General features: G+C 41.8%; 2 protein-coding genes across 10 annotated transcripts in view; one reads left to right on the top strand and one right to left on the bottom strand.

Annotated features, from left to right (window-relative positions):
- ppp1r9a (protein phosphatase 1, regulatory subunit 9A) overlaps positions 1-13,497 on the bottom strand; it is a 50,100-nt gene extending 36,603 nt beyond the window's left edge. The window contains exons 1-3 of one of the 5 annotated variants that reach the window (XM_067611214.1): positions 13,395-13,497; positions 11,065-11,135; positions 4,201-5,736 (exon numbers count right to left, since the gene is read on the bottom strand). In XM_067611214.1, the coding sequence (XP_067467315.1) occupies positions 4,201-5,589 (1,389 nt within the window). In that variant the 5' untranslated portion in view covers positions 5,590-5,736; positions 11,065-11,135; positions 13,395-13,497. Of the gene's footprint in view, positions 1-4,200; positions 5,737-7,130; positions 7,642-11,064; positions 11,136-13,394 lie in introns of those variants that run through there. The other 4 variants (XM_067611215.1, XM_067611217.1, XM_067611213.1 and 1 more) reach the window with 4 other exon arrangements.
- On the top strand, positions 10,324-22,825 carry sgce (sarcoglycan, epsilon). Of its 5 annotated transcripts, XM_067611232.1 has the most exons (13): positions 10,324-10,497; positions 12,955-13,065; positions 16,335-16,457; positions 16,733-16,890; positions 17,435-17,507; positions 18,731-18,929; positions 19,508-19,670; positions 19,874-20,088; positions 20,552-20,578; positions 21,072-21,260; positions 21,646-21,689; positions 22,182-22,219; positions 22,420-22,825. In XM_067611232.1, the coding sequence occupies exons 1-13, from the start codon at positions 10,449-10,451 to the stop codon at positions 22,468-22,470; spliced, it is 1,440 nt and encodes a 479-aa protein (XP_067467333.1). In that variant the 5' UTR covers positions 10,324-10,448; the 3' UTR covers positions 22,471-22,825. The 5 variants fall into 5 exon arrangements, with proteins under 5 accessions (XP_067467333.1, XP_067467334.1, XP_067467337.1 ...); XM_067611233.1 differs by lacking the exon at positions 20,552-20,578 and having other exon boundaries at positions 10,325-10,497; XM_067611236.1 differs by lacking the exon at positions 12,955-13,065 and having other exon boundaries at positions 10,326-10,497.
- The last annotated feature ends 20 nt before the right edge of the window (positions 22,826-22,845 follow it).

The raw sequence follows: 22,845 nt of genomic DNA, 5'->3' as shown, positions 1-22,845 counted from the left end.
AGCTATGCTGTTACACATATATCAGCCAGAAAGACAGACTGCCCTAAAGTGGAGTAATCCTTTCCATCAGAAAACACGGTCAGAAAGCAAAGTTCCTGGCTAGAGGCCATCTCATTTCAGCTTGTGAAACACAAGACTATATGAGGTGATGCTCCAGATAAGGATGCTGCTAGAATCATGGAGATCTTTACTGTTGATGCATGTAGAAAATAACATGGTTGGCTTTAAACTGAAGTTACTTCTTGACAAAAAGCTGGGAGCCTCCGTTTGTCATGTTGTGTATTAAGGGCAGTCAAATGAGCTCCCGAATCATCAAGAGAAATAACTGTCTCTTAATGCCTGGCAAGTCTGTGGAATGGCACTGGAAGGGTGTTGGTTGGCATTTTTCTCTGGTTTTAAGCATCAGCGACTTTGTCTTTATGTTCTTTCATGCTCCAGTAAAGTACAAGATGAGTCTCTAAATTGGATTGATGTACTGCACCCTGAGATGTAAGCCTGCATACGGCAAAAGTACACAGAGAATATGTGTGTAGGTTGTTTTTGCAAACGAATGTCTGTAGTGGAATCTAATCTGCCAGCATGAACATATCATTCTGAGCCAAATGAATCAGTGACCTCATATCCCCCTGTGCATACCATACATCCTTCTTCAAATTCAAAATATACATCAAGAAATATTTACACGACACAGACATTTATACACCACAGAAAAATAACGAGCGCAGCCATCCCTTATATGCTGCAGAACAAAAGACATTCATAAAAACGTTCACAGTCTCGCCAATATGAAACAATCGCCACAGAGAAGAGGAGTGACACACATCTATCATATTGATTATGACTCTGAGCTCAGATCCATGCTATTCAGCATTCCACCAACGGTGCAGCAGCAGAATCTAATGGACAAAACGCCAGTCTCTTTGATCTAGCAACAGACAGCATGCAGAGCGGAGGGGCTGATTACAGAGCCACTTCAGCGGCCATTTAACCGGTGCTCCACTCATCACTTCCGCTTAATTCCATTAAGGTATCATAGTGTCTCGACTGATGAAAATGCGGTTCCTCTACAGGCACAGAAAGTATAATTAAAAAGACGATATAAATGCCTTTCACGTAGAGAGCGAGAGGAAAACTAGAGGAGACTGTCACAGCAGAGTGCATGCAGGGGGAGACGACCACTTCTGTCAAACTCCTGGGGTGCGGTTCGACAAGGAGAGAAAACAAACATAATGCAAGAAGTCAGCAACAAGTGTGAGATGGTTAAAGGCTTCTTGATCTGTGTGCGATCAAGGCAGAACATTTCAAAACCCAGAGAGAACCAGACAGAGGAAGTGAACACTGGCTGAGATGTGTGCGAAACCTTCAGATCAAGTATCGTTTTCTCAAAGTCATATCAGCTGCACAGAACATCATAGCTTGAAAATAGTGCATCAGAAGATTGTACCTACTTCAATACCTCTACATCAGTCTAAATGCCTCAGACCGAACTACCGACTTAGAGGTACTGATGTCAAGAATAAAAACCAGTTGCTTGAACGAACATGAGTCTGATTCGTTTCTGTAGGTCAGCGCCTTGCGTGCAGCCTGCCTTCATCTCAGCTAGCCCACAGCAGTCGCTACTCACTGGGTCACAATCTTACAGTTGAGTGAAGGGATGTGGAAATAATCTTTAATAAGAAAGAAATCTATAAAAAACATGTATCTGTTGTGTTAATAACTAGATTTCTAAACTCAAAACCAGTGAAATCACCATAATGATAGGCTTCTTTGAGCAGAAAAAAATACTGTCCTGTGTTCATCTGGCATTTATTATTCTCAAACAGAAGTAAGCGTTCATGTTTACAAAATGTTGCCAAAAGCTGATTGTGTGTCTTCTTTTCCCAGTGGCTGCCATGATGATTTCTAAAAACAATTAAGGTTTCAAAGCTAGGATGTTGAAATGATTTATCTGCTTTACAGAGCAGGACTAAGAAATATTACATGAAGAGGAGGGAGTATAAAAGGAGTATAAGATTAAAAGATGGTGGGTTTTTTTTTTTTTCCTTTTCCAAGGTCTTCTCTGCAGTCTCCTCCCACAGGGGTCAAGCTGGACTCGTGCGGGGCCGAGGGCTGAGAAAATAGCTTTGTCTCTCTCACTATATAGACGAACAAAAGACAGAACCCTGTTTGTTCCTCGTGTGCTGAGAGGAGGTGGGCGTATATCAGAGAAGTGGGAGGGGTGCATGTCTAATTGTGCGTGCGTCTGTGTAAGGCGGGGTGAGGGGGTGGCAGCGCCTCTCTTGAATATTCCATATGATAAACGAGCGTCAGTCCTTTTCATAGAAAACAGGAGCCTTGAAAAGACAGACAACAACAGAGGAGCATATTCCCTGTCTGTTTGACCTAAATGGGGTAACAAGCTTTGTAGTCCTCAAATTCTCTTTATAGTGACAGTAAAATTTGCAAAATTTGTCTCAAGAACCCATTTTTACAAATTGTCAAAAATAGGTTTTGTAGTATCTTCAATGAAATAAAAAATGCTTAGTAGCAAAAACAGAAATATACTGTATGTTACTTAGATGCTGTGTTTAAGCCTGATAATGTAAGAACTGAACATGAATCGTCATCAGTAACTTCAAAAAAAGTGATGAACACGGTGATAAAATGTTATTTTGATGATCTGATATCCTTTTGGAAATGTGTGCTAGTGTTCATGTGTGTTTTCAGACACGTGTGGTGACACCTGAGAGGGAGGCGCGAAAGGACACATTATTTCAGAAAAAGTACAGGGTAATTAGTGAGCCAACATCACGTTTTCACCTCAGAATAACTGGGCTAATTGTCCTGGTTCGCTACAGCATGTTCATGGGATTGTTCCTCAACCTGTGGCATGTTTGTGTTAGCTCCAAATCCTACATACATACATACATACTACACTTCATTCTCTCAATCACCACCCTTCATATGTTTAATCTACACAACACCACACACACATCTTAAAAATAAAAACAGATTTCACTGACAAATTAAATAGAAAGCCTCAAAATGAATGGGGCGACCTAAAGCATGTTGTTTACTACTAAAAATTTTAAGCTTAGATTCCAAATGCTTGAGGATAAAGAGCGAAAAATATTTCTTATAATCTTCCAAATCCATCTTCCCAATCCACAACCAACACTAGCCTCATTGTGTCCAACTCAGGACTGAAAACAGTATTGAAAGACTTCAAGGTAGATGATATAACAAATTTTAGGGAAAGATATATCTGTAGACAACAACAAAAAATCTCTAAGAAGAACAGGCATATTACCAGTGACATGAAACTCTGTGGGAAATTGGCATCATGGTTGCATTTTCACTGTAAACAAAGACCTTGTTGTTTCGTAAGTACAAATCTTATTGTGGTGTAATTACCATCTCTCCCTCCTCCGTGAAAACACTGTATGTACATGAAATCTTTAGCCATATGTCTACTGATATATCACTGAACATAGCAGACACAACATGATTACACATGAGACACGCACACTAGGTCAACTCTATGCTATATATACAGTATATTTGACAGATTAACGTAGACTCTGCCGCTGTAACATACAAAACATCCTCATCAAATAGTCAGATGAAAGGCTTCCTGATTTAAAAGACAGCGACGAGACTGCTTGAGAAAAACAAACACAGCATCTAGTGTGAAAACTGTGTGGGTGCAGCACCAGCATGACTAACACATGCACAGATGTTCTGCTTATGAACACGTCGATTTCCCTACAGGGCTATGCTTTGACCCTCAAACTCTGAATCGCAAAATAGCTACAACCCCTCCCGTCAGAGAGCAACAGCTATAAGATATGATAATTTTTATCTATTTTATCTACCATGTGGCAGAACATTGTAACAGAAGAGGGATCTCACTATAAAGGTCTTGCAATATAAGGATTACTACAGTCAGATCATTTTATCATGATCATATACATTTACATTTACAGCAACACATTTTTATGAGGTCATAAAAATGTCAGTGAAAACCTGAAAGCTAACAACAATGAGTAGTATATATAACTATAAAAGCCCATAAAAAGGAAGCACTGAATACAATATTTGCTCTCTGATGTTTTAACCTACTTTTGATAAGAGCTGCACAAGGGCTTTTATGTTGGATTGTGTTTAGTGTGTTTACACAATTTAGGCTTCCACAACAGTTCTGTACAGCACCCAACTTACTATAATCGGAGCAGTGCTGAAGCGAATCTTCCTCTTTGTAGGGATGTCGTCTTTGTTTTCTTCTGGCAGACCAGGAATCTCTGTCAGATCAGAGCCCGGGTCATAGACAATATCTTCGTCATCTCCGTAGAGGTCATCCTCAGGATCTGTGCAGCTTTCCCCCCAACCTTGGTAACAGGCGTCCCCGTCTGCATTAAAAATCACTCGCTCATTCCCAGTGTATTCCTCATCGGCTTCATCCACCTGGTCCTTGGGAGATGCAGAGGGTTTGTCTTCCTTTGTAGCATCCCCGTCCTCCTGGCTCTCCCCATCTGGTGTGGTTGGGGTCAGCAGAGGCTCAGGGGTGGTGTCCTCAAAAGCTTTGTTGGTAATCACATCATCATCTCTAGATTTAGAAGCCTTGGACACCATTAGATCCTCAATATATTTTTTTGTTTCTGAGGGTTTCTCCTCTTCTTCACAGGATCCATTGACCTGGCTTCCATTAGTGGTGGTGCCAGAGAGTTGCCGTCTGTCTCCGCCTGCAGTTTCACCAGGTTTGTCTTGGGTTTCCCCCTGTTGTGGAACTGGTTTCAACTCTGCGGTCTCTGCCCCAGGACTGGGGCTCAGGAGGTCCTCAGAGGATGAAGATGTGGGCAGCTTTCCCCCTATCCTGCTCCGATAGGTTCCCTGAACTGGAGATTGTCGTGAATCATCCTCACTGACATCACCTCCCTGGCGGTGGAATCCGTCTGGTGAGTACAAGGCCCGTCTGCTGACTCCTCTGTGGGGCACACCCTGGTTGTGTTGGTCGGCATTTTCAAAAACAGCACTGAGTTGACTAACAGTTGGCGAGGACGCCTCTGTTCTGGAGCAAAGTGAGTCCAATGAGTCTGTGCTGCCTCGATTGGACCTCGAACCTCGCCAATCATCGAGGTGCTCATGGGAACCCCTTTTATCACGTCCGTAGGGAAAGACTGGTGATTGGGACTGGTCACGTGACTGCTGTTCAAACAGCTTCCTGGTTTCAGAGAACTTTGCTCCAGCACCTCCAACCCTTTCAGTTGATGAGGAATGCTGGAGTTTTATCACAGATCCGTCAGCCTTGTTGATGAAGTTGGTTGGCTTGACCATCTTCTGTGGCGAGGATTCATCTCGACCCCTTGTCTTAGCTGTTGCATTTTCTGTGCCCATCTGCATGAACATGTCCTTGATGCGGCTGACATGGCTGCCATACTGGCGCCCCCTCGGTTGCTTCACCCGTTCGAGGTCTTTGGGCTTAGAGTCTCCATCAATCCGAGGCTGGTCAAAGGCCTTCTTGAGTGCCTGAAACTCAGCCCGGTAGGCATTACGGTGGGGGGAGGCACTCCGGAGGCTGGTCCTCTCCCCCGAGGCCTCCGTCTTCAGCATGATGATGTCTTTGGATTCAGAGGGGATGTCAGCATCGCCGTGGCCTCATTAGAATGTGGGAGTGAGGAGTCTAGCTTGACCTACTGCAGTGATGTCTAATCTGATCCAGCTGATGTAGTTATATAGTTCCTTCAAGCCCGTTCACACCTGCAGATACAGAGACATTTAGTAACATGTATGATTAAGTGAGTTCAAGATATATGACTAAACATTCACACAATGACAAAATTATGGAAAACAAAAAGCATGATTACAAATCTTAAAGATTTGACCAACAACGACAGCATTCAGAAACATGGTGGTCAAATGAACTACAGATGCTGATGTATGACGTAAAAGCCCTTAGTACAAGGGAACTAGTTATGAAAGCCTATAGGACTCTAAAAGCACTCTGATTGTGTCTATTCAGCATTGCTGCACTGTTTACCTTCTCAAATCAATACTTACTGGAGACATCAGTATAACAATGTAAGCATCCTATGTTTAAACTGGTGCTATACTCTATGAAATAATGTGTTTTCTTCTTTGTTTCCTTCTCTCTATCTCTTCCCCTTCCTCTATTTTCTATAGTAAGCAGTGACCCTTGTACACTGCTACATCCCACGGCTCTCTAAACCAACACTGACATTATGGTTGTTCCTACTAAAATGTCAGCTCTCCTACAAAGCAATGCATTCCCGACAAAACCCGACTTCACAGAGAAAATGTTATTGAATGCACCAAAAGATGTCTTGATACCACCCATAGACAAAACATTTCATGAACCCAAACAGTTGCAGTTTAAATACTGAGATTATGTCTCTTCTCATTCCCATTAGTGTTGCATAAAAACAGGGTTAGAGCAGGTCGCAAGGCTAGAATACTAGTTAAATATTCCATACCCACAGCCATTAATGTTTAATCCTGTTTGGCAATGCATTACACAAAGAGGGTGATGAAATATGACACAATAAAGCTGAGATAAAAAAAACAACAACATTCATCTGGGACACAGAGAATCCATTAATCTAAGTTGTGTTTAAACACACAGTCTGGATGGTGTGGATGCAGCAGCAGCAGCAGCAGCAGTGGCTGAAACCTGAACGTCCTGATTCAGTATCCATCACCATGCTGGACTCTTGCCGGTCCATGATAACACACCTATGTGAAATCTTTGTGCAAAATGTAGACCTATCCGTACGAACATGAGGAACATCCTGTGCCTCTAGGGAGGATGATATCGCACAGAGGAAAATAAAGTTAGAGGTGAAGGATGAAAGATGAAATTGAGGCTTTAATATTGTGTCAGTGGGATCAGACGAACAGGCAGTGCCGCACATCAGCCACACCGCACACAACATGACAGCTCAGGTTTCCCCTCCTTCTCACACTGTTAAACATGTATTTATTTACATTTTTCCTCCTGTTCAGACCTCTGCAAATATATAATTATGATATATTGACCCTATGTGATTTTTTTTTAAAAAAGATCAAGTTGACTGTTAACCACAAACCACATCGATGTTGCTTCAATGTTACAAAAACAAAAGAGTCAGACTTACATTCATGGCTTCAGCTTCGCTTGACGCGTGATATAAATAAACTGTAATCCAGCGGGTAAACTCGTGGAAAATATCGATGCTCTCCTTGCAAAAGCTTTCGAAAATAACATTTCTCTCCCACGCTTGTAAATAGTCCGGGACGGAATCGCCGCTATAGAAACGTTTGGACACACTGGAGCCGCTACAACGCCATTGCAGGCAGTGCGTGATGCTGCCAGGCGCACAATAGGGGTGTCGGTGCAATTTGGCAGCTCATCTCACTGAGAGCTGCACTGTGGCTGCATTTGCAGGGCGGCAGCGTCCGGTGTACTCCTGCGGTATAGTAAAGTAAGCATACTTATCTGTAGTGATAGCCGGCGATTTGCAAATGTAAAAGCCTCATGTGACAGGTGTTAAAACCTGAACTGCAGTAATGGTTTGGTCCGATAATCTGCGCTGCGCGGAGGGGGTTTCAGAGAGCTGCAGTCTAGCATAAATACCAGCACACAGCAACTGTAACTTCACTGGCTGCTCATTTTTCATCAATGGGGCTTGGGTGGGGTAGAGAGGGTCAACGGCCACTCAGGTTATGTGATGGGTTTTCAAATTAAGGTTGCACAAAGTGTGGTGGGAGGACCACCAGGGGGGCTTGAGGAGTGTAGATGGGGGTATAGCTCAAAATGAAGCAAAGTTTGATTTCACTGTTGATTCATTAATTATAGCTAATAGGGCTGCAACTAAACATTATATGCATTATTCTTTTTTAAATTGTTATTGTTTTCTCTATTAATCAATTAGTGTGTGAAATGTTTGAAAATAGTGAAAAAAGTGCCATTTCGATTTGCTTGTTTTGTCCAACCAACAGTCCAGAATCGTAAGATATTCAATTCATTGTTTGAAAAACATCAAATTCTCACAATGGAGGAGCTGGAACGAGACAATTTTGGCACTTTTCCTTAAAAAAATGACTTAAACAATTAACCGACTATCAAAATAGTTGCCGAATAACTTTCTGGCAATCGACTAATCGATTAATCGACTAATGGTTGCAGCTCTACATAAATTAATCTAAAGAGAGAATATGGATAAATCATCACGAATGCCATTCAAGATACTGATGGAGCTGGTCATTAATTCAAGCTTTTGGACAGAAAATATATTAGATGGATCAAACCAATGCAATTAAATTAAACTCCCTACATAAGTATATTAAAGTTGGCTACAGAACACAGTCAACATGACTAAATGCATATTTTAAAAAATGCAGTGGTTTCTAAAGTTTGCAGTCTCTTTCCCCAATTACTCTGCGAGCATTAATATTTTAACAGTCTTATATGAGAGAAGATTGTAAAGAGAAAGTGTAATAATTCTAGCGGGCTGGATCACATAGCAGTCAACAGACACCGCCAAAAGCATGGGACTGAATTCATGTGATAAAGCACCAGAAAGGAAGCTTTGTTAACATCCTGATATGTGATTAATTTAAGACACAGCACAGAGTTTTATAACAGATTTTGATGTGTTATAATACACAGTACTGTTGCTTATCTACCTACTTTGTAAGCACAACTTATTAGTGTAAAGGAATCTGGAGAAGGAACATGAAGCCTAAATGTGTAATCAAAGTATGATATAATTTATCAGATAAATAAACATGTGCTACATTAAACATCGAAAAAAAAAACAACATTGAAAGACATTTTTATGACTTGAATCTTATTTGTCACCTTTTCAACTAAACCCCATGATATAAATCTCATTTATAAATGTGTGCAGTCATAACAGCTGCCAAAATATGCCATCTACATTATTATGCAACCATTTCAGTTCACGCTGAACTCACTTAAAGCAGACGTGGTAGAGTACAGTAGGCTAGTATTTTCTTACTATTGTCACTTATTTCCTGCACTGCTGCGCTGCTGCAACCATCTTGAATTTTCAGAAAGTGAAATATGATATAAAATAGTGTTTCTTTGCCATGGAGGTCTGCTTTAACTGCTTTACAACAAGAAGCAGAACAGCAGGAGATATTGTTTTTCCCAACAGCTCCCATTGCTGAATATGACCCCAGAAAAAATATGGAGAGTGAGAATTTAGCATATTGCTTTCACTACTCAAAACAAGCAAATTTAGGACAATCACTGTGTAAATTGAATCTAATTGCAAACTGTGCTGAAACAGAAACAGCCAATGAAATCAGTCCAAATCACATTAAACATGCGTGCCACTGTTGCCTCTTGCCAAGAGGTAAATGCTGCATTTCGCCAGTCTTCATCACTATGCATCTTGGTGCATGCATAGACCTATAATGATTGTTGTGATTCATACAGCCCAAACACAGGCTATGTGAAGATGTTGCTAAGCAACCTAAAAATAATCCTGAGGGGATAAGAGGGAGGGTGAGAGAAGAGAACAGCCATGCACTGCGGAGCACAGTGGATGGATGGCATCATGTTTATCAGCAGCAGAGAAAGCCATGAATCCAGTTTCAAACGTGCCTTTATCAAACAAGATGCATGCAGCGTCCACTGTCAGCATGATAGCCAGAATTAGGTTGCTCTTCTGCAGGATCAAAGTGCTCTCTTAGTGGTAGTCAACATCAAGGGAGCACGAGGGGTGAATTAAGGGCCCCGCAGCCCTTTTTAGCAGGACTGACTGGGAGCCAAGGGGGCAAAACATGACCATCTGTCTGCTAGGACTGTCTCTGCAGGGGGTCTGAACAGATTGGAGGAGACCTCTCAAACGTGTCTTTGCCCTCATACAGCTGGACTTAAGAGGTCAAAAGCTGGGTGATGGCGTGTGTTTGTGTATGCATGTGTGTCTCAGTGGGCGTGTCCTGATCCAAATTCAGGGGGGCATGCATCAGCAAGGAATAATCAAGCTGTTGAATGCAAAAGAAGTGAAAGAAGCCACTTATTTGATTGTATTATTTTAATGCATCTTTGATAATTAGTAAGTGATAATGATATAACCCCTGCATGGCTGTCTTAGATCACAATGAGACAGACAGGCCAGTAGAATGACAGAGAGATGGATACACTGGCAGCCTCTCCTTGTGTTTATTTTTATTTATATGCTGTAATAAATGAGTCAAGATCACACATTTGCTGAAATAGTGGCGCTCCATTTCTGACCCAGATCGTGTTTTTTTTTTTTTTTTTTTTGATGACAACCATCTTTTTCCATCCAGATGTTCAGCCAATGAGAAGTCGTGCTGCTTCCAGTGAAGGAAGGAGGCGGAGGAAGGAATGCTGCAGGATGCTCATTATTATGGCTGTCAAACCCAGTGGCGATTAGAAGAAAAAAAAAAACATCCTTTTTCATGTAAGATTTGCGAGGATGATAAGCAGGATGTCCGCTGCAGCCGTCGCAGTATGGCTGGGCACGGGTACGTATCGATTAACTTGGGAAATATCCCGATATTTTTCATGCGTTTGCCTTTGATGCGGCATCTATGCTAGTTAGTTAGCCAGCTGGCTAGTTAGCCTGCTGCTGTGTAGCTGCTCCACTCATTTTTTCCAAGCAGAGGAGGAGACATGGAAACATGGCTAACATTAGACAGCTATACCGTTATTCGGGTGGAGTGCCTAAAGCGTTCAACCTCAAATTATGCTTTGTACTGTAACTTAAATGAAGAGTATATAGCTGGTTTTCTTGCTAGTTATGTATGTTACCTTTGGGAAAAAAGCCAATTTTCCCAGGCCTGTGTTTATATGTAGACTACCAGGTGAGTTATAATGCCTAATTAAGTAGCTAATGTTAGCGGCTCAGGTTATCATTAATTACATGTGGGGAATATTAAAGCGCAGTGACAGCGTGCTATTGTTACAGCTGTTTATCATCATGTTGTATACACATTATTCCAAGACAAATATACATGCAGTTTGCCAGTTTATAAAGAACACCTACCTACATGAAGGTTTTAATGCTCAGTTTCTGTTCAGGTGGTGCTTACCTTATCCTTAATGATAAAGACCACAAACCAACCCAGAAATGACAGAAATCTTGCTGTTGTATGGACTCCAACTTCAGTTTGAAGAGACAAAGACAGAATTAGCTTACTATGACCTTAAAACAGAGCAACATTAAATGACTCATGTCTTAGCAAGACTTTAAAAAAACTTGTCAATGCTTTTATCTTTAGTAGGGATCAATGTTGTATTTAAAAAGTTACTCAGACAGCTGCACTTTAGTCAGTCCGCACTAAGACCAAAGAAGTGGACACATCAGTCTAGTTCTTAGATCTCTACACTGAATTCCTGTGTGTCAAGTAATTCATTTTAAAAGAATACTATATATGTAATAATTTTTTTGGTTTATAAAGCACTGAATGACTCTGATCTGCTCCAGGACAGGTTTGCTTATTGTACCCAGAAAAGAGTTCATTCAAATCAAGGTTTTAACCTTTTAAATGTCATTCTTTAAATTCTCCTGTTTATTCTGTTTTATTCCATTCTAGCTCTACCTTATCTGTTCAGAATATTATTTATATGCCTTTATAGGTTTTATGTAAAACTAGAGATGCACTTACCGATACTGGTATTGGATATTGTTCCAATACTGACTCAAATAGTCATTATTTTAATATATAACAATTTAAGATATTTATATCTATTTGATTTATATATATGTATTTATTTGTCACATTTTGTTTCACAAAGTTAGGAAAGCAGTGTTTAAGTCAAGCCTGATTTTGCGTCACACATAAAAGAATGATCCCAGTTTGAAAGGTATACAAATAAACTTGCCTTTCATTGTTGCAACTGTTTTAGAAGGTTTTTGATTGAATTTAAAGGTTTACTATGCAGGATTTTCCTAAAAAAACAATGTTTAGACTCCTACAAAAATAATCCCTCTCAGTCATCAATCATGACTCACTAGAAGTGTGTGGCGGTATATTTATCTGCAGACACCCTGCTCTCTGCCTGTATTTTCTTATTTTTTTAATTATTTTTCTGTGTTCAGGACGCCTCTAGGCGTCAACCTTCGGGCAGTGGGTGTGTAGCCTCCAGCCAATAACAGCACGCAGGGTATGAGGTAGGGACTCGTAGCGTAGCAACCAGGTTACATCACCGTCTTCCGTTTCTCTTCTCCACTCTGCTCTCTGTCTCTGTGTCATTGATGTATAAAGAGCAGCAGGTCTGTGTGTCTGCTTGATTGAGGGCAGGGCTTAGCTACACACACGCAGAGCAGAGAGGCCACAGCGGACAGGATGAAGCTCTGCTTTCACGCAAAATCTGGCAATGCGGCACATTCCCACAGGGCTGTTTAGAGGTGTGGGCGTGTTTATTTGTGCTTAAGAATGTAACCGCCGTGAAACAATCAGAAAATAACGTTTTTTTATTTGATTACCGACTTTGTTCTCGCCAGCACTGCTCACTCTCTTCATTCACTCTCTAGCTTGCTCGACCACCACTACTCTGTCTCTCTCTCGCTCTGCTCTCAGCTCGCTCTGATCAAGCTGGGGAGGAGGGGCCAACTATGAATGCTGTGTTTACAAACACCAACCGACAAATCCTGCATAGTATACCTTTAATGGTAATTTTGGAGGCTGTAGCTTGTGGTGCTGTTGATATGTATGAGAGGTGTTTCTAACATCTCAGTATAATGCAATACAGTTCAACAGCACCACAAACTACAACCTCCAAAAATACCCATAAAGTTGAATCAACACCTCTAAAACACTTTCAACACAGAGTGAACATTATAACTTTCATGAAGGTAGCATTTGTGGCAGGGCTGTTATTAGACTGTATTAGTTGTAGCTAGGTGTACATAATAAACTGATTCAAATTGCTCTTGAAAGACACACTTGTTCCACTCATGCTTTTATCCATTGATCCAGTAGTCTACATTGTGCATGCCTATGATGCCAAACACACGGCTTTACATGAGAGAAATGTCCACATGGAGCGATCCATGGGCTTGACGCAGAGAAAAGCCTTGTACAGAGATGGTGAGTGGGTGTGTGCAGTGGTGCACTTCATGTGTTGACCCGCTGTCCCCTCCCCCGTCATAACACAGTGTCACGCTCAACTGGTTCCCCATTAATACTGGCATTATTGTTTTCAGTTGTCTGCTGTCCCACAGACTTGGCACTCTTAGTTATGCTGTAACAGCAAATTGCTGAATTTAAATTTTGTCTAAACCTTGTCCTTGCTGGAAGTAGAATTTGTCTTATATCATTAACAATGAAACAAAGGTCTATTTCTTCTGTTTAACATTGATTCAACACTGCAGATGACACAGAACTTCTCAACAAGGCAAATCAATGATTTAACTTACCTTTATAGACAAATTTAAAGTCCTAGGAGGTTGAACTAGCTGCTTTGTGTCCGTTCTTGTCCTCAACCATCGGCTTCTGGTTCTTGTGACACTACTTTCACTTCCAGGTCTGTGTTTAGAGAGAAAACTCATCAGGGGCAGAATACCAAAGCCTGATCCCAAACAGTAGCAATCCTTGTTGTCTCTGCTTCCCCGCTAAACACCAAAGAAGCACATGCGTTCCTCCTGACCGAACAACATGCACATACGAAGCTGATTCAACAGAACCAAAGGACTCCCTCCCTTGTCTCTGTATCAGCTAGCTAGAGGCCTCAGCTAGCTGGAGCCATTAGAGGGACAAGGGTGGTTTATTCTCTGTAAGTTGCCAGTGGCATTTTTAACTAAGGCATCACTCCTGAGACTTCAGTTAGTCCAAGGTCGGCCCAGAAAAGCATAATTTCTGGTTAGCCATTTCCACATCCCCCCCCCCAAGGCCTGTTAGTGATCCATTATGGCGTTTATGGGCATGCGGGCCAGTTTCAAGAACCGAGCATGTGTGATTATATGAAATTTATAGAGAATACTTGGATGCTAGTATGTATGCTAGCACAATTATCAGTATGCAGAAAAATGTAGCTTATTTTATGTATCACCATGCTCTCGTCTGTGTCTACATTTGGCCTGTAGCCGGAGTAGCCAGGTGAGTCTGCAGTGGACGGTTTAGTATTAACCTTTAATTGGTGATGTATTATGTACAGGAGGAGAGCTGCAGTTCATCATCTCGAGATGGCCTGGCAGAAAGTCAGGCCGCCACAAATAATCAGATCTGATGCTATTAGCAGAGCCGCGGCGTAGCTTAGTCAGTGATCTTTACTTACACTGGCTGGTCTTTAAATGGAAGTGAGAGTGAAGAATTGTATCCAAGGTGAATGTGAAACACAGTCCAATAGGAACCTGTAAGCTAGACCAGCTAACATTAGGTTTCCATGAGTGTGTGTTAGGCCTAAATGTTTGTTGTCGAATCAAAGCTTCAGTGTTGATTGACTAAAACACATTTAAACTCCCATAGGTCATTTCCTATTCCTCAGACCATTAGGAGAGACCAGGCCATCTGGGCTCTCTCCTAAGTCCTGCCTGTCTCATCTGTGGATGTGTCACAAATGTTTACACCACATCGAGTCAGACCGCGACTAGAATAAAATAGCCACTACTTGACCTTGAGTGAGAATGTGTTGCCGTTGGTCCTTTTGTGTGGTGAAGAATTGATGAGGCCCAATGCGTCGGGTAATAGAATCTGAGCGCGCGCATTCAGAGTGGGATTTGCGAATCGACCGAAGTCATCGCAGAGGGCAGCACCAGCGTGGTGAGACTGGATGAGGTTTTATTCTTGGTTTCTGAATAACCTAGATCCTAATGTCATGGGGGCAGTTGTAGCAGCAAAAAGAGCTATCCCAGGGATTAGCCATGCTCAGGTGGTTCCCTCAATCTGTCCTTGGAAAAGAGATGTGGATATAACCTCAGGTTTCTATATGTTACACCACATCAAATGTTCGCTAAATACTATTGATTGTATCTAGCTGTGACTGAGCCCTTGGGGACATCAGACATATGGCCAGTTCAGCGTCTGTTAGTGGCCTCAGATGTTGCCGAGTTAAACATACATATGGGTCCGTTTCATAACTTTACCCTTTCAGCAGCTCATCAGTGCACTTTGATTACAGTTAGGCAATTTTGCCTTGTTGATGTGGACTTTCTTAATAATCTGCAGCTTGCTGTGTCACCTAATCTTCTTCAACCCCTTTGTGCACCATCGTAATAGATAACTCTTAACAACCAAAGATCACATGGTGACTTCCTCTGTCATGGACATGGATTAAGACGTAAATCCTGCTCTATTACTCTCTTCAGCGGAGATTCTCCCAGGAAATCAGCTTCCGTTCAAGGAGAGGGCTTAACATACTGTAGTTGAGACCCCTTCATGTATGATTCTGATGATAGTTATGTAGAATATGTCAGTTTGATCCTGATGAGAAGATGACGTAGGAGATAAAAATGGTGGAAACAAATCACATTTTGCCAGCGGGAAAGCAAACACACACACTCACAGCTTTCCCGTGCCTTCCTCTAGCTGTTTGCGTCTGGAGCTACGTGTCTGCAGGCAAGAGCAGTTCATTGCACAGATCTCCAGTTCTCTCTCCCTCCCTCCCTCCCTCCCTCACTCTTTCTCTTCCTACTTCTAGTTTTCTTCCTCATACACTCAGTCTCCCATGGTGATTAAAAGTTGAGTACCCCCCACCCACTGAGGGAGAAAGAAGGGGGGGGTGGAGGGGGGGAGTGAGAAAAGGAAAAATGCTGCACAAAAACGTTGAGAGGTTAAAAGAAGACAAATGAGCAAGCGGGGCGGTGGGGGGGGGGGGGGGGGGGGAGTGAAAGAGAGAGATGCAAAGAGAGCTGGGTAAAGAGGAGCTGAGGCACAAATCACCTCCGGTCTTACATTGTGTAAACTTTCGTTAAGAGGCTGCCATTTTCCTAGCGATGCCCTTCATCAATAAAGACTAAACGTTTGTGTTGGAAATGGAGTGGGGCTAAACAGGGAGCACAATGGAGACAGAGTGGGACACAGGCATCAAAACAACTCTATACTATCATTTCATTGGTGTAACAGTACAAAGGGGGAATTTCGGTTTTTGCATTCACTCTGGGCTTCTCTGCATACCTGTGTGAATCAAATGCGTTTACAATAGTGAAGCAAGCAGGCAAGAAAAGTAGACAAATCTCTCACTGTGAGCACTATAGATTCCCAATCCGGTACAAGTAACCCAAAGGTTTGCTGTATTTGTTTTCACCTCTATTAACGTCTTTTATAATTAGCGCTGCTTGTAGGTCATTAACGTTAACACACACACACACTGTTCTGCTACCAGGAGCTAATTTATTTTTTGTTCTCAATCTCTGTTTCAGTGGTCACCATCTTGTCGAGGTCGCATGCAGACCGTAACGTCTACCCATCTGCAGGAGTGCTGTTCGTCCATGTTCTAGAAAGAGAGTATTTCAAAGGAGAGTTTCCTCCTTACCCAAAATCAGGTACAACACAGTCACATCCACAGTTTTAGCACATTGTTGTAGTGCTTAATAGTGTTGAAATGTTTCATTATTTCCACAAAGAGTTGTTGGCACAATCATTGTATAAAGGCAGTAGTAGGTAGCAGCATTATCCATTTAATATTTCACCAGTGGAAAATGAGTAGCTACTATTGGCAACACATCCACAATTCTGCCAGTGAGTCTAAGTGTAGTAAATTGGTACTGACCCATAACAGAACATGGGAGTACACCTCATTAACCTGCTCTGTCTGCAGGTGATGCCAGCAATGACCCGATCACTTTCAACACCAACCTGATGGGCTACCCGGACAGGCCAGGCTGGCTGCGCTACATCCAGAGGACTCCTCATAGCGACGGAGTGCTCTATGGCTCCCCCACCGCAGAGCACGTCGGCAAGCCCAACGTCATAGAGGTGGGTGGTCGGACAACTTTCAAAGTGAAAAGAATAGAGATGAAGGCATTTGTGCAATTGTTTAATATGTCAAGGCAGGAAAAATGATTGATGATTTTTGTGCTTAAAGTGTTTAACAAAATGAAACCATTAAATTAAGTCAAGTCAAGTTAAATCAAGTTCAGTCATTTAAATGGAAGACAATATCATGTACTTTGTAGTCTTTGCCAGGGCACACATAAAAGTAATAGTAACACACATTTAAATTTGATTATAGTGAACTCAGCTATTTTTTATGCATTCAGTAGTAGCATTATATGTTACACTCTAAGTCTTCAGACTTAAATTCCATTATGTATTTTATGCTTTCTTTGTCCCCGTAAGCTACTGTAGAAATTCTTTTCCCAAAAGGCTTAACGTTCCCAGCAGCGCACATGTGCCTCTATACGGTGTCTCAGTCGGGTACACAGCCTGTGTAGGGTATCTAGCTCAGCCTTGTCCAGGGAACTGCTGCCATATAAGCTGCACTGATCTGGGCTTAAACTTTCACCCCTGTGTGTTGCAGATTACTGCCTATAACAGACGCACTTTTGAGACGGCACGGCACAACTTGGTCATAAACATCATGGCCACAGAAGGTAAGAGGCGCCAGTATGAGAGCTTAGAGCATACAGAGATCAGACTGTGCAAATTCCATGATTAAATCTTGAGGGCACATTCAGTACTTGAGTCTAATGTGCTTTCCTAAAGAGAAAATTTTGCCTTTGATTACTTTTGTCAGCCACAACTGATCAATCATTTCTAACCAAGAACTAGAATGTAGTATGTGTACATTTTCTTGAGACACAAACATGTGCAGGCCACAGTAAAGACTATCTATTTATCCATCTATCTACGCAGTTGTCAATCACATGTGGGTTCTTGTCATTTGCCAAATTTGAAGTTGACAAAATAATCTCACCAAAAGGCCCATTTTGTAGCTGTTCTGGAGCTTTCAGTTACATCACATGATCTTCATCAGCAGATGGAGTATGCTGTTGTGGAGCTCATCCAGTGTTTTTAGGAAGAGGAAGTCCTAAAAGTGCTCAGAAAAATGAAAATTTGAACATCTTCAATTCAGCGACAATTTGCTAAACTCCATCTGATGATGAAGATTATGTGATATGATCAACAGTTCCAGATCAGCTACTAAATGGAGCTTGAAATGAGATTATTTTGACAACAATCTAAATCAGTATTGTTAGTCTTTGGATTAACTTCAGGATGTGTCTTAATTGATTGACTCTGATCTTTCATGAAGTATCAGTTCTGGTCAGCCATGATAAATCAGTATGATGTGTTGTGGCCTCTGTGAACAATACAGTCCTGTATTGGAATGTTATAGTTATGAAATATTTAAGTATTTCTATGGAAACCAGCTGTTCCTTTTCATCTCTAGAACTACACATCACATCTGTGCATCTGTATGTTTGCGTACTGGCTTGTTGACCAGTCACGGTACATGCAGTTCAATATAAATCAAGTCGAGTGAACGCTCAGCAGATGTTCGCGGCGCTAACGTGACATCACTCTTCCTATGCTGTGATGTCATCTGCCATCTGGCCCCAGACAGAGGCCAAGTCATAACAGAGTGGAACAGACACACAAGCGTCTGCTGGTCAGACTGTACAATCAAGATACTGTGATTTCATAGAGTCAACTATGCAGGAGTAATAAAGTAATAATGATGTCTTAGCCGGCAGAGCATCACTGCATCATCGCTCTTCTCAGGTTTAGGGATTCGTCCTCTTTTCCACTTCATCTTTCTGCCTTCCACCCTTTCCCCTTCTTCTAACCGTCTCGTCTTCATCCCTATGTACAGAGTTCCCCCTTCCCTACCAGGCAGAGTTTTACATCAAAAACATGAATGTGGAGGAGATGCTGGCCAGTGAGGTGCTGGGGGACTTCCTTGGAGCGGTGAAGAACGTATGGCAACCTGAGCGCCTCAACGCAATCAACATCACCTCAGCATTGGACCGTGGCGGTCGTGTGCCCCTGCCCATCAACGACCTGAAGGAAGGGTGAGGATAACATTTTAACTGTTGGAAATACTTTGAGTGCCTTTCATACCTGAAGGAAACTTGATCCAGACCTGAAAAGCTAAAATTACTCTTTTACTTTCCTTGTGTTTTTCTAAGTGCAGGATAAGTGTTTTGATTTAAGAATATTTCTTCCACATAACTCACACTCAAAAAGCATGAGGTCTAACAGTCTTTGAGATTCTCTGCATGAGCAACCTCTTCACCTGTCTCAGTCAAACAAATCATATATATTTTCCACTCACTCACACCATGCTGACATTTTTTTTTAATTAGGGCCTTGGGGATCCACTGTTCTCTGTAAAGTAGATGAGTACACTTGGCCGTCAGCACTGACAGACACTGTCAGTTGGTTTAGTTCAGAAGGGAATAGCCCACATGAACTGCCATAAGTTGTGCATCAAAGATTGATGCTGGCGTTTTGGAAGATGAAAGTATCTAGGAGAAGCCTCAGAGGAAGAGAAATGCTTCGACTAGCATGAACACGTAAAATGAGACTCTTCTCTTCTCTTGTCTTCTCTCATGCTTCCTATCTGACTGTCTCCTCCTCCTTTCTCTAGAGTGTATGTGATGGTTGGTGCTGATGTTCCCTTCTCGTCGTGCCTGCGGGAGGTGGAAAGCCCACATAACCAGCTGCGCTGCAGTCAGGAGATGGAGCCTGTCATCAGCTGTGACAAGAAGTTCAGAGCTCAGTTTCACATCGACTGGTGTAAAATTTCTCTGGTGAGGATTCTCTTGTACAGATTTATGTGATTTATGAAATGGCAGATTTTTAACGCCAAGGCAAGAGGGGAGCAAGTACACAACTCTTGCTTGTGCTACATAAGCAATGTTTTTGTCTAAGCATCGTCTCTGACACAGCTTTATCAGTGCAAACCCTCTGTATCACTCACAGATGCTCAATTAACTCATTTTTATTCATTTAGGTTGACATAAACAAAGTAGTCCCGGTATACATTACCCGTCCTGACCCAGGCACCGGGATCCTGCCTGAATTCGGGGTATACAATCCCCCGTCTGAGTCTCTAAAGAGCCGGGACTACTTTTCCGACTTCCTTGTCACGCTGGCTGTTCCCTCCGCAGTGGCGGTAGTCCTCCTCTTCATCCTCGGCTACACATTGTGCTGTCGACGGGAAGGGGTGTAAGTGTGCTTGGTCTTATATTTTCTTATGCAAATATTGCACCAAACACCCCAACAAACATTTCAGGAAAGCACAGAAACAGTATATGAGAGCCAAATTACAAATAGGATGGATAGTATAGGGCAGTTAACAGCAGGTAGATAAGAGCAATAATCTCGACTGGAACTGCAGCTTACCATTACCATCCAGTTGTATGATCCATTTATGTTCTCCATGAATATGTCACAGGTTTTTGTTAATTTCATCATGTGCATCTTGATGTTTTGAAGCATAGCCATCCTTCCATCATTCTCCGTCATTTACAGGCCGGGAGAGACGTGCCCCGTCGCTCGATCAATGTTCCACACCTCATCACCAACCATGTCCACTTTGTCTTTACCCAACAATCCATTCACTTGTGTGTAGATGTCTCTTTAACTATTAATATTAGTATTTAATTCATCCATTTTGTTTTGTTTCTAGGCAAAAAAGAAACATGCAAACACCAGAGTAAGTGTTTTACCTCTCCTGTGTTTCTTTATTTTGGGTCTGTTTCTGTCCCCCCCCTCCTCCCTCTTTTTGGTTTGCAGTTTTGTCATCTATGTTGTCATTGATGGCTTTTTCATAACCATTCATATGCTCATCTGTGTGTTGACATTCATTCATCCAATGGGCTGCTCAAAAATGTAATGACCAGATGTAGGGAATTAAGACTGTTAGCAGTAACAAAGTGCTTACAAATGTAAGAGACATTAATCTCTAGTCTCTCAATGTACCTAAATCTTGGAAATTAAAACATATCTTCCACTGTAAGTCAGACAAATCACACTGATAGGTAAGGGTTTATGTTATCTTTCAATACAAATGAATTGCATTATCAAATATTATGAATGTGTTTCAATAAATAAAGCATTGCACACGGGAGGGAACAAATTAAACACAAACGACCATGACAACAACACAAGCTCATTCATGTTAACTTCACTGCCTTTCCCGTCTCCAGCATCCAGCTGGTTCACCACAGCTCCATCCAGAAGTCCACCAAGGAGCTGCGGAGCATGTCTAAGAACCGAGAAATCTCTTGGCCCCTCTCCACCCTGCCCGTCTTCAACCCAGTCAGCGGCGAGGTGGTGCCGCCCATCCACCCCGACAACTACGAGACCACCAGCATGCCCCTCATGCAGACACAGACGTGAGTTGAGGGATCATCGGGTTTGCATAGAGGGAAACGCTCACGTGCTCAAGTGTATGCACTATTCGATAGAGGGTTGGACAGAAACACACACACGTACACCCGTGCTCATTAGCAGGCATGCAGCTGTATGGCTTAAAGGCGTCATTATGGTTTAACAAAACCATTATCGTTTAATCTTGTTTGCTGTGCTCTCTTGACTATACCATGTTTATTGCTAAAGCTGCAGCGAGCAAGTCAATCCTTTGGAAATACGACTGCAGCTTAAGAGGTTCAAGCTTGTCCCATGATTTCCCCTAATGGGCTTCCAACTCAGAAAAATTAACGAATATGCTAAGTATATAACATGCTTTCACATGATACTAAAATATCTTTATGATTTCAGGAACCTGCAAAACCAGATTACAATACCACAGCAACGGCCATCAGGTTAGTGTTACCTCCAGCCTTTGCATTCTCTGTCTCACTCTTTCTGCATGTGTCTGCATGTATATGACAAATACAGACTGTATTTCATTTAGTAACTAAAAGCGAATAATGATGCTGCTGCAGGCTTGAGTCACTTAAAGGTGTGTTATTGAGGGGAGTTTTGACATCTTACTACCCTGAAGAGGTTACAAGATGATAGAAAATATTAATTTATTAAAAGTCACTTTGCCGTCTTGCATACAACCTCAGTCTGTCCTTAGATTATCTTGCTTTTGCATTGCTCTAGAAATGCTAGCATCCAGACTTTATTCAATTGGACATAGATGAGAGCAGGCATGAAAGCTGTAGCTGTTGTCTTGTGGCGCATCAACCAACGGCGAGAGACAACTAATTCTGGTGTTGGTGCATGAGCGCCCTCCTGTGTGCATGGTGGTCGGCTGCATGATGGTTCTAGCACTAACCTGCCACTCTTTCTGTTCACCGCTAACAAAGGAGAGAATTATGTCATGTCAACATTTCGAAGGTTGGAGGTAGGTGCTGCGGTCCATTTATAAGTTAATGTTAAGATAATTAATGCAGATTTATGAGATTCTTTGTGACTACAGAAAAAAGTCAAGTATTTCCAATGAAGGCACTGTGTTACATCATCTCTTGCACCAAAAAGGACAAAATACTTTTATCATAATTCACGGTGATACAATTTAACATCCGTTTCCTAATTTAATTTTAGGTAAATGGTATTCCTGAAGAGAGAAAGGTGGCTGAAGCACTGAATTTGTGACCAGAAACTCAAGTGTTTGGAGCAGACTTTGTTTCCATTTCTGTTTTTTTCTAACATCTGTGCCAACCTGCATGTCTCAGAAGTGTCTTAACAAAAATATAGCGTCCATATGCACTTACACCTTTCAGAGTGAGTGTGAAAGAGAACAAGAGAGCTTAGCCGATTATATAAATTCATCAGAATATTTTGGAATATGTGTGTAAATGTTAAAAATATGAGTAATATGTTTGTATTTCTACTTGCTTTGCACAATGGTCTTCTTGAAAGGAAAAGGGAGTTTTACATGGAAATGCTTTCGTTGTCATGTTATTATATGTAATGTGTCACATGATAATAATAAATTCTTTCAAAATAATTTGTTTTTGAGTGCCTCCC

The sequence above is a fragment of the Thunnus thynnus genome, chromosome 15 (genome assembly GCF_963924715.1).
Source record: "Thunnus thynnus chromosome 15, fThuThy2.1, whole genome shotgun sequence".
In the NCBI taxonomy this organism is placed as follows: Eukaryota; Metazoa; Chordata; class Actinopteri; order Scombriformes; family Scombridae; genus Thunnus; species Thunnus thynnus.
Note: the sequence above shows the minus strand (reverse complement) of the source record. Positions and strands in the feature narration are given on the sequence as shown.